Source organism: Salvelinus sp. IW2-2015, linkage group LG35, assembly GCF_002910315.2.
Source record: "Salvelinus sp. IW2-2015 linkage group LG35, ASM291031v2, whole genome shotgun sequence".
Classification (NCBI taxonomy): Eukaryota; Metazoa; Chordata; class Actinopteri; order Salmoniformes; family Salmonidae; genus Salvelinus; species Salvelinus sp. IW2-2015.
In genome coordinates this window covers 19,243,832-19,256,048 of record NC_036874.1, presented here as the reverse complement: position 1 = coordinate 19,256,048, position 12,217 = coordinate 19,243,832, and the positions used below count along the sequence as shown (strand labels likewise).

The 12,217-nt window shown below is 41.6% G+C and overlaps 1 protein-coding gene across 1 annotated transcript in view; it reads right to left on the bottom strand.

Moving 5' to 3' along the window:
* Nucleotides 1-1,776: 1,776 nt before the first annotated feature.
* Nucleotides 1,777-12,217, bottom strand: part of LOC111959008 (2-oxoisovalerate dehydrogenase subunit beta, mitochondrial) — an 88,577-nt gene continuing 78,136 nt past the window's right edge. Inside the window, exons 10-11 of the mRNA XM_023980404.2 lie at nucleotides 3,050-3,211; nucleotides 1,777-2,267 (exon numbers count right to left, since the gene is read on the bottom strand). Coding sequence (XP_023836172.1) covers nucleotides 3,071-3,211 — 141 coding nt within the window. The 3' untranslated portion in view covers nucleotides 1,777-2,267; nucleotides 3,050-3,070. The remainder of the gene's footprint in view (nucleotides 2,268-3,049; nucleotides 3,212-12,217) is intronic.

The window sequence follows — 12,217 nt, the reverse complement described above, 5'->3', positions numbered from 1 at the left end:
GGGTCATGTCAGGATAAGCCTGCAGGAGGGGTACCACATGAGGGAGGAGGATGTCTTCCCTGTAACGCACAGCGTTGAGATTGCCTGCAATGACAAGCTCAGTCCGATGATGCCGTGACACACAGCCCCAGACCATGACGGACCCTCCACCTCCAAATCGATCCCACTCCAGAGTACAGGCCTCGGTGTAACGCTCAAACCTTCAACGATAAACGTGAAACCGACCATCACCCCTGGTGCCAGTCCTGTCTGGTCCAGTGACGGTGGGTTTTTGCCCATAGGCGATGTTGTTGCCGGTGATGTCTGGTGAGGACCTGCCTTACAACAGGCCTACAAGCCCTCAGTCCAGCCTCTCTCAGCCTATTGCGGACAGTCTGAGCACTGATGGAGGGATTGTGCGTTCCTGGTGTAACTCGATCCTGTTACCCCAGGTGTTGTTATACGTGGTCTGCCACTGCGAGGACGATCAGCTGTCCGTCCTGTCTCCCTGTTACCCTGGCCACATCTGCAGTCCTCATGCCTCCTTGCAGCATGCCTAAGGCACGTTCACGCAGATGAGCAGGGACCCTGGGCATCTTTCTTTTGTTTTTTTTCAGAGTCAGAAGAAAGGCCTCTTTAGTATCCTAAATTTTCATAACTGTGACCTTAATTGCCTACCGTCTGTAAGCTGTTAGTGTCTTAAYGACCGTTCCACAGGTGCATGTTCATTAATTGCTTATGGTTCATTGAACAAGCATGGGAAACAGTGTTTAAACCCTTTACAATGAAGATCTATGAAGTTATTTGGATTTTACGAGTTATCTTTGAAAGACAGGGTCCAGAAAAAGGGATATTTATTCAGATACCCTAATAACGATGACATGGCTCTATCTGTGAGACTTTTCCACCTTCAACATCCCATAGGACTCCTTGAAGCCCCATTAAAGCTCATCTCTAGTCTCAGGGTCTGAGCTGTGGTATGTTGATTAAAGTGGATCAGGCTGTCTACGCGCCCTAGGAGTCTTTTTAAGGTCTCTTTTCATGTGTGCATCTGGCTGGAGGGTTGGGACATCAGAGAGGGTTATTGATAGGGTACTTGAAGGCATTGGATAGAACATGTGGTGACACACACTTTGTCCCGGGACCTGATTCAGTCATCCTTTTCTGTGTTCAATCCGCCGCACTCATGTTTACTGTCATTTATCAGGGTTGTGTTCATTAGGCACCAAGTGTAAGAACGTGGATTGAAACAGGGAGGGACTAGTTGGACTTTGCCCYAATGAGCACAACCCAGACGAGGTTYTCCACAACAGGTTCAGTAGACCTTACTCAAATATTCTCAAAGGTCACCTCCATAGCTTCATCATAAAAGGTGAATGACCAGTATAAAGACTTTACCGTCTCAGCTATGAAAACCATCAAGACATTAAAGTGGCAATCAGCAGGTGAAACACTCCCCGCCACTGTTTCGCCAAAAAGCTGAGGGATGGGGCGGGGAAATGTAACCACTCAAATTCACAGAGCTATGGATGCAAGGACTGACCATCCATTATATAAAAAGTATAGTAACCACATTGAGTCTATACCTGTGTTTGTTTACATTGACTGTGTTTACAAACATTGGAGTAAAACAARCTTATATTGTGGGTTTTGATGGGTTATGACAGTTGAACTCATGAGACATTTATAAGATACATTCTTCAAGAATCAATGGGTACATATCATTAATTTATAAGTAAAAAAAAAAATGGATGTAGTTACTTCCGATTGCCCCTTTAAAAGAACTGTCAAATATAATGAGGCCGAAAGTCAATTACTTTATTTTCATTAAAAAAACACAGGTCCATTATTTTTAGTACAGTCAACTTGATGTCAAACAAAACTAAGATTAGAAAGGCAAAGAGTCATTCAAAGAGTAAAATTAAACGGGGAAGACTGAGGCAGACACACATTTAACTATTCTAACAGTCAGAGTTCCTATAGAATAAACACTTACTAGTACTCACACCAGTGTTTGTGAAACTGTCTGTGTGGATCTGTTTTACCATGGAAGCTAGAAAACGTACAGTAATAAGAGAGTCGACCAAGAGGACACCTATTCCCCATTTACAGAAAACGTTCACTAAACCAGAAGTAACAGTCTGTGCTTCCACAGGGAGGGCCAAGAGCTCCGTCTGGATGCTGCTTCCTGATTGGATGGCCGWCAAAGTGTATTTTTCTGCATGATGTCCATTGGTGAGAACAATGGCGAGAGAGAGCTTGGAGTCTAGGTCCTCCGAGAGGTGGCTCTGGGAAGAATAATGAGAAGAGAACGGTTCAGTACGTCAGTACGGATATCTTACTTGACATAGCAGAGGGAGAGGGAGAGAGCGTGAGAGAAAGGCGGGGGTTGACTCCTGTAGAATTCAATTTACCATCCCTTTATTGACTTCTWTCCAGGCTCGTTTTTACAACATGGTGCTCAAAACGACACAGGCAATTAAAAAAAGGATTAAACACAGCCGATCGAGGCGAATGACAACAGCGCTCTCCATTTCAAAGTGAACTACTCATCAATTCTGCCASAAGTAAAGATAATCATTTGCAATACACAAACTATAAAATAACAGCATGGAGCTACACAAGTTAAATCGGAGACAGGAACCATGATCATTCAATCTAGACGGGGTGTCAGTCAGCCATAGTGAGACGTTTGAGGACAATTGCAAGGACCACAGAGATCAGGATTGCGTTCAGTGGGGGTGTAATGTTTGATTTTCCAGATAGGAATATATCATGCAGAACAGGMGTGTTCCTCAGTCATGTCAAAAAATGGAATCATGTCAGCTCTACAAAATACATTTCTATTGGCAACGTTYCAGAACATTGCGACTCCTGAACGCATAACTGATAAGGCTTCTGATATAATCTTCATTGTTCTTTATCAATCCATGTTAAAAAGTGGTTGGAGGTGAACATATGGTCTTGATTTTTGATCAGATTTATTTTTTGGGGGGGGTTCAAAAAGGTGCACAGTTAAAAACTACAAACCCCAGAGAACAGACACGTCCATTTCCAACGTGGTACTCACCTGGGGATCAGTAGTTGGAGATCAGTAGCTGATCAACTTCTTGACGGCGTCAAAGCATTTCCACTTGTCTGGGATGTAGAAGGGTTCGAAGATGTGGGGGAAGGGAGTGTCGTAGCCGCAGACTCTAGCGATGGGCGCCTCTAGGTTGAGGAAGCACTCCTCCTGTGGACACACAACAGGTACGTGGGTCAGTTTCACTCGCTCTCAGCAGTCACATTACATCCCTCTTGACATGGACGMCAGGCTCTGCAGGTGTTTGGGTAATCGCAACAATTCGTGTTCAGTAGGGCATACGTTGGAAAAAAGCAGCAAGAGGAAATACGAAAGAATTTCGTATTTCTTTCGTTGAAAGTTGAAATAGTACGTCCCCGTTTTACTAGGTTTCTATCCTTCTAAACATGACCCGGTAAATGCAACTGTTTATCTGACTTTGCGGTACACACATAAGGCCAGAGTTTTTCATGACCACATTCCCTATGTTCTAGACCTCAGCTGAATCTGGTAATGAATTGTGTGGCTGTTGAACAAGTTGAGGAGACCCAAATATCTTGGCGTTACCTTAGATTGTAAACTGTCATGGTCAAAACGTAAAGATGGGGAGAGGTCTGTCCGTAATAAAGAGATGCTCTGTTTTTTTGACACCACACTCCAAAAAGCAAGTTCTGCAGGCTCTAGTTTTGTCTAATCTTGATTATTGTCCAGTCCTGCAAGGAAAGACCTACAGTTGAAGTCGGAAGTTTACATACACCGTAACCAAATACATTTAAACTCAGTTTCACAATTCCTGACATTTAATCCTAGTAAAAATTCCCTGTCTTAGGTCAGTTAGGATCACCACTTTATTTTAAGAATRTGAAATGTCAGAACAATAGTAGAGATAATTATATATTTCAGCKTTTATTTCTTTCATCACATTCCCAGTGGGTCAGAAGTTTACATACACTCAATTAGTATTTGGTAGCATTGCCTTTAAATTGTTTAACTTGGGTCAAATGTTTTGGGTAGCCTTCCACAAGCTTCCCACAATAAGTTGGGTGAATTTTGGCCCATTCCTCCTGACAGAGCTGGTGTAACTGAGTCAGGTTTATAGGCCTCCTTGCTTGCACACACTTTTTCAGTTCTGCCCACAAATTTTATGTAGGATTGATTGAGGTCAGGGCTTTGTGATGGCCACTCCAATACCTTGACTTTGTTGTCCTTAAGCCATTTTGCCACAACTTTGGAAGTATGCTTGGGGTCATTGTCYATTAGGAAGACGCATTTGCGACCAAGCTTTAACTTCCTGACTGATGTCTTGAGATGTTGCTTCAATATATCCACATAATTTTTCTTCCTCATGATGCCATCTATTTTTTAAAGCGCACCAGTCCCTCCTGCAGCAAAGCACCCCCAAAACATGATGCTGCCACCCCGATGCTTCATGGTTGGGATGGTGTTCTTCGGCTTGCAAGCCTCCCCATTTTTCCTCCAAACATAACGATGGTCATTATGGCCAAACAGTTTTATTTTTGTTTCATCAGACCATAGGTCATTTCTCCAAAAAGTAAGTTTTTTTGTCTCCATGTGCAGTTGCAAACCGTAGTCTGGCTTTTTTTATGGCGATCACATACTTTTCTGGAATTTTCCAAGCTGTTTAAAGGCACAGTCAACTTAGTGTATGTAAACTTTTCACCAACTGGAATTGTGATACAGTGAATTATAAGTGAAATAATCTGTCTGGAAACAAAAATTACTTGTGTCATGCACAAAGTAGATGTCCTAACCGACTTGCCAAAACTATAGTTGGTTAACAAGAAATTTGTGGAGTGGTTGAAAAATGAGTTTTAATAACTCCAACCTAAGTGTATGTAAATTTCCRACTTCAACTGTAGTTAAGCTGCAGCTGGCCCAGAACAGAGCCCAGCAAACCTGGTTTCAAAAAACAGATAAAGCAACACCTCACGGCACAACGCCTCTCCCCTATTTGACCTAGACAGTTTGTGTATGCACCGATATGTAGGTTACGTGTGCCTTTCAAAAAAAGAACTACGTAGTTGTGTCCTTGTCTATTAATGTTCTGTATTATGTCATGTTTCATGTTTAGTGTGGACCCCAGGAAGAGTGGCTGCTGCTTTTGCAACAGCTAATCGGGATCCTGATTAAAAACCAAATAGCAGGAAAAACTCCAGGCCCTTGATCTATTGCTTGACAGAGAGACAGTGGCTGTAGCCACAGTAACACTAGAAATCATTCACTGGAACAATGCCAACAGCTTCAGTGAATTCACTACCACCACCCTTAAAAGTTGGGAGACAAATGGCTTATTTAAAATCACAGCTCAGAGCTGGCCAACGCACAGCTTGTCTTTTGGCAGGGCTGGAAAACAAGCCATCGCTCATGTCTCTATTGGCTTTTGACCTCCTCCCACAGCATCTAAAAGCAATGGAGGGGCCAATAGCCTTCACAGGAGAGGAGAGCCATCGCTGAGACAAATTAACCACAGGGTCTTAGTAACTCGCATTCAGACACACAGACAGAGACAGACACACATTCACACACCCTCGTACAATGTGTATGTGATGTGTGCTCACAGCCCACCCAATCAAACCTACACAAAATAAAAAATCWGTCACAAACGTGATAACTGAGACAAAGACGAGTAGGGAGTCATTTAGCTTTTAGAACAGATTCTGCAGACCCCTAGCTAAACTAAGGCTAGCCCTACTCTGTGGACATTGTGTTGTATTTGCATGTTTCTGCAGTAATATGTTTTTCATCTCCTCCAAAACATCTGGCAGGGTTCAGAAGAAAGTCAGGCTCCATGAGAAAGCCTTTGTSTGTCTCCTTATTTCATGGGCTGTAAAAACAACAGAGAGCCTGTAGATACGTGTCGGCTCCACGTCCCCAGTATCACGCCAGGCCCGCCGCGTCTAATTTATAGATATAGCTTTAGCATTGCCAGCAGCGGCATGTCTCAGGTTTCTTTGACATGTTAAAAAGGAATTAGCAGACGGACAAAATGGTCCTCCTGGTCATTAGGGTTTACTGTACCACGAGACGGGAATACATATGCAGTATACATTATTACCACAGTGGTACAACAAAGGTCATACATCAGTGTTACAAGCATTTTTTTTTTTTTTTTTACATGTTTACAGCGTGCAGGGAAAGTGATGGGCTCATGTGTATGGCTCATGGCCCACTGTAGTGTATCAAAGAGGGGTTGGGGGTGTCATTACTCAGCCCACAACAGGCAGCCCAGCTCTGCCTCGCTAATTAGTGGTGATTAGCTTTAAAAAGGATGCCAGCAGTTAGTGCCAGCCAGCATCCCCTCCCCATCCAACCCCACACCGCCTGCCACTCCATGGCCAAGTGGGCCAAACGGTTTCCGTGGAGAATTCCTTCTGTCCTCTCCAACAGTCTAGGGCAGAGCTGGGAGACTGGACATGATGCATTGTATGTGTAAGACCATAAGTTCACATATTCTATCGTCAAATATCTCTATTCCCCTATTGCACCTAGTTGAGGCAAGAACATAAATCCATTTAGCCTCTAAGGTCAAAATCTTATAAGCATAAAATTACAGTTTTCACAGTCCTAAAGAACTTTAATAGCTCTTCAACACTTGGAAGGTGGATGGTTCTCTTGATGCAGAACTCTCAGAAAGGACGCTCACCAACGTCTGGCAGTGGCTAAGGAAAATAAAAACATCTGAGCTGCGATGACTAATTATATTCTTTGACCAGGTTTCCTTGCCGTGTTGCTCAGTGGAGAGCTATTCCTGGTCATGGGGGCTAGGAGTGTAACAGGCAGACACTTGTGTGGCAGCTGGAGGGGGCCTGCAGTGGACTTCAGTGACAGACTGACAGCACACTTAATCACGAAGATAAAGCTTAAAACAAATAAGATGAGTCTGGTCAGGCCTGCATTTTTGTAGCGTTACATCAGAAGTGTTATAAATCCTGTCAGACTTTCTGAAAGAATGGAAACATTTAGCCTAGTCCATCTCTCCCAATTTACTGTCATGATAGAGGACCATCCGTGTCTCTAGAGTGCACAGTGTTAAGGGAGAACGTCTCATGAGACAGTCTATGATCCACAGGCAGACAGAAAGACAGTACTAAAGGCTTTTTTCTGTAAGATTCCTAACTGTAATCTCCTCTAAATACACTTACTTACTGGAAGCAGGAAGAAAGCAGTCTGGTTGCTTGTCACCACAGCTAAATGGTGATGTGCCACAGAACTCCGATTTCAATCAAATCGCTGTTAATCTTTAGAGAAAACACATCATCAATCTGACTTAAATGTCTGCATATAAATATGACAAAATGGATCTCTCGAGGAGGTAATATAGAAAAATGTAAAAAATACCAACCGGCGGGGGTTTAGATTTGCAGTTGCGCATTTTGTCTCCTGTCACACAAAAAAAGTTTGTCAGCGACAGCCACAGATTGGGGAATTCAGTCACGATTGGGTAATTCCAATATTACCAAATGGGACTGCCAACAATGACAAATCACACACTGCCCTCTGGGCACACACTAGCTGAATCTGTATTGTGACTTGGAATCAACGTGGAAAATACATTGGACTTGAAATAAGTAATCAACCAGTTCTGTTTTGATCTAATTTGAACCAGCATTGTAAACATTGAAATTAGGGTAAAACTTTCACTTAAATACATTGACTTAACAACCTGTTAGTCAGGTTACATTAATCTAATTTCAACATAATCATCAGAACTATGCATGTTGAAATTGCATTGAAAGTTCCATGTAGAAACATTAAAAATATTTTTCATCCTATACTAAATTGGGTGGTTGAAATTATGTTGATTTTCATATGTACTTTGGACATCTTTAGGACTGACCCTAGTTAGTTGACTGGTCAATTGTTTGGTTGATAGGCTGTTGGTCAACCAAGATTTTTTTTAGTCGAGCAGTCACAAATATAGTGCCTTCGGGAAGTATTCAGACCCCTTGACTTTTTCCACATTTTGTTACGTTACAGCCTTATTCTAAATGGATTAAATAAAATAAAAAATCCTCAGCAATCTAAACACAATACCCCATAGACAAAGTGAAAACAGGTTTTTAGAAATGCTTGTACATTTATTAAATATAAAAAAACAAATACCCTATCTACATAAGCATTCTGACCCTTTAACATGAGACTCGACATTGAGCTCAGGTGCATCCGGTTTCCATTGATCATCCTTGAGATGTTTCTACAACTTGATTGGAGTCCACCTGTGGTAAATTCAACTGATTGGACATGACTTGGAAAGGCACACACCTGTCTATATAAGGTCCCACAGTTGACAGCGCATGTCAGAGCAAAAACCAAGCCATGAGGTCGAAGGATTTGTCCGTAGAGCTCAGAGACAGGATTGTGTTGTGGCACAGATTTGGGGAAGGCTACCAAATTATTACTGCAGCATTGAAGGTCCACAAGAACATCGAGGCAAAGATGAACAAAGCAAAGTACATYGAGGCAAAGATGAACAAAGCAAAGTACAGAGTACCTTGATGAAAACCTGCTCCAGAGCGCTCAGACCAACAACCCTATGCACACAGCCAAGACAACGCAGGAGTGGCTTCGGGACATGTCTCTGTCCTTGAGACAAGTTTTTTAAATTTTTTATACCTTTATTTAACCAGGTCTGCCAGTTGAAAACAAGTTCTCATTGCGAACTGGCCAAGATAAAGCTAAGCAGTGCGACAAAAACAACACAGAGTTACACATGGGACAAACAAACAGTCAATAACAATGTCCTTGTGTGGCCCAGACTTGAACCCGATCAAACATTTCTGGAGAGACCTGAAAATAGCTGTGCAGTGACGCTCCCCATCCAACTTGACAGAGCTTGAAAGGATCTGTAGAGAAGAATAGCAGAAACTCCCCAAATACAGGTGTGCCAAGCTTGTAGCGTTTTACCCAAGAAGGCTGGCTGTAATCGCTGCCAAAGGTGCTTCAACAAAGCACTGAGTAAAGGGTGTGAATACTTATGAAAATGTCTTATTTCAGTTTTATTTTTTATAGATTTGCACCAAAAAAAAAAAACTGATTGTCATTATGGGGTATTGTGTGTAGATTGATGAAAAAAATATATTTAATACGGCTGTTACATAACAAAATGTGGAAAAAGTCTAGGGGTTTGACTATTTTCCGAATGCACTGTATATATACAGTATATATATATATATATATATATATATTTCGAATGGCACACAAGACACCTGTCTGATTCACGCCTGTCTAAGTGGACTAATCCTTTACAGAGGCCGTGGGGATTGCACACCAGTAGTAAGCCTACATTTACAGTAAATTCCCATAACTTCTAATCTACAATGTTTGTTTGGTTACGGTCATTTCTGTTAATGCATTCAATATTATTATGACAGTCTTACTCTTCTCATCGTAGGACTGGACACTGTTTGCAGCGCGCACAACCTAGGCTACACTTGTGATGAATAGGTTTTGGTTCATTTCATTCCATTTATGACTTGTCAATATATTAATTGTCGTTTGTTTGGTGCGCTCCTGTCAATCTTGAGAAAGGAAACGCACCTGACTACGTATAGAAGTAGGCCTAGGCTACCTTGCCTGCGAGCAAATGTAGGCCTATAAATGTGCCCAGATCTGGAGATCTTATACTATTTCTGATTGTCTTAACTCACCATCACCACTGTGAGGCTTCTCAAAGTAATTTTTTCTTCGTCTCTAACAGCAAGTAAACAAAGTCTGTTTCTACATCCATTTGAGAATGACAATAGTTCCTTAACGTTGCCTATTTGAAACATCTTTCCAGTGCTCTCCCTTTCGATAACCACTCTCCCTTTCGATAACATAAAATGTCATGCTCTGGTCGATGGAAACTTCATAAAATAGGCCTACCTGATTACTTCTTATCCCTTGCGCAAATAGCCTACAGCTGTGTGTCAGGAGCTCACTGGCGTGGGAAACTGAGCGCCCAGAATATTTCATATCATGTTGTAAGTTTGCTAGCACAAGCTTCGGGCTGGACCAAGTTAATAGTTGATACAATGTTTCAAGTTCCTTGCAGACAGGCCATGTGTAGCCAATATGATTTATAGGATATTTATTTTTAAATCAGGATATTGGCAGTGGTGGAAAATGTATCCAATTTTAAGATACCTTAAAATAAAATGACTCAAGTAAAAGTCACCCAGTAAAATACTACTTGAGTAAAAGTAAAAGTATTTGGTTTTAAATGTACTTAAGTATCAAAAGTAAAAGTATAAATGATTTAAAATATCTTATATTAAGCAAACAAGACAATTAAATATATATATTTTTTTACCGCTAGCCAAGGTCACAGTACAACACTCAGACATAATTCACAAACAAAGCATTTTTAAGTACTTTACACCACTGGATATTGGCTACCTGCAGGCTGCTATTTTTACATATTGGCAATGGCAATAGAAAGTTACAAATCTAAAAGTATATTTTTCATTTAGAATTTTGATTAACGACATGACATTGATTTTCAGATATGAAGACTATTATAAATGATTTGAAACTGTTCCACGAAAATGTGCATWAAAAAAAAATCATAACTGGTTCGCAGATCAGTAGAAACAGTATGATAAATATGCACTCCAAATTGAAAAAGGTTGCAGACCGCTGGTGTAGCCTTTTACTAGCAACTTCAGGAGCTTAACGGAAGGCCAGCAGCAGCGGGGGGAGGGGGGTCAGGAACAGGTTAGGCTATATAACTCTTCTAGTTAGGCTATATTGAGCTCTGGCTCCCTCGTTAGTAATTTTTGGGTCTTCATTTTTAATTACAATGCTTAAAGCATCAAACAAGCTCAGTAGCGTACATATAGTTAATCTTATTAAAACATAGGGTGTGTCTATACATGGAAAAATTCACGTTTTAAAATGCTTATCTCTATGTACCCTGCTTAGATTTGGAAACAAGCTGTGTTCAATTCAGCAGAGCTACCCTGTCAACACATTTAGACATTGATCAGCTTCAATACTCATTTGACTAGACTACCAAAATATCATTGAATAGTTGAAAGTAACTCAGCTAACTTTTCTCACACAAGTTGTATGTGAAAGTAAATTCGGAGTAAGGTTAGGTTTAAGTAGCATACATTGACATCTGATTTGCCCAACAAAGGACACCATCATTTCAACGTTAGCTAGGTAAACTCTCATTCATCCATCTTTGGAAGTTTAGAAATCGCTAACCATTAGCCCTAGAAATAGGATGGAAAATACATGATACTAATAATAACAATACACTTTTACCTTTGGATGTTGTCTTATGTACTGTACGCTATTCATAATATTTATTTAATACACCACCCCGTTCACGATAATGGTTTGCTCCTACACACTGTGAGTCACGTGGCCGTCGCTTGCTATATAAAGCATGCAGACCGGCATCCAGTTACTGTTTGATTGAGCCAAACGAGTGACCTAAGCGCCTTTGAACGTGGTATTATCGTCGGTGCCAGGCGCACCGGTTCCAGTATCTCAGAAACGGCCGGCCTCCTGGGCTTTTCACGTTGATGAGAGGTCGAAGGAGCATGGCAAGAATCGTGTAAGCAAACAGGCGGACCACAAACAGGAAAATAACGGCGAAGTACAACAGGTGTGTGCAGGAAGGCATCTCGGGAAACGCACAACTTGTCAGCCCTCATCACAGATGACCACACCGGTTTCCACTCCTATTAGCTAAAAACATGGAGAAGCGGCTCCAGTGGGCACACGATCACGAACACTGGACAATTGAGGAGTGGATAAAAGTTGCCTGGTCCGACGAATTCCAGTTCCTGTTGTGTCATGCAAAGTCAGGATTTGGCATAATCACCATGAGTCCATAGCCCCATCCTGCCTGGTGTCAACCGTACAGGCTGGTGGCAGTGGTGTAATGGTGTGAGGAATGTTTTCCTGGCACACGTTAGGTCCCTTGATACCAATTGAACAAAGTTTTCAAGCCCCAAAGAATTCAGGCTGTTCTGGAGGAAAAGGGGTGTCCGACCGCTACTAGATGGGTATACCTAATAAACTGGCCAATGAGTGTGTACTATCCAAGCAGAAGATACTCCTTCAAAACGTGATATTTGGTTGTGTTCCCAATTCAATATACAGTTTGTTTACAAATTAATAATTGATATGTTGGATTCGTGTCTCCATCTCAACCAAAAATTT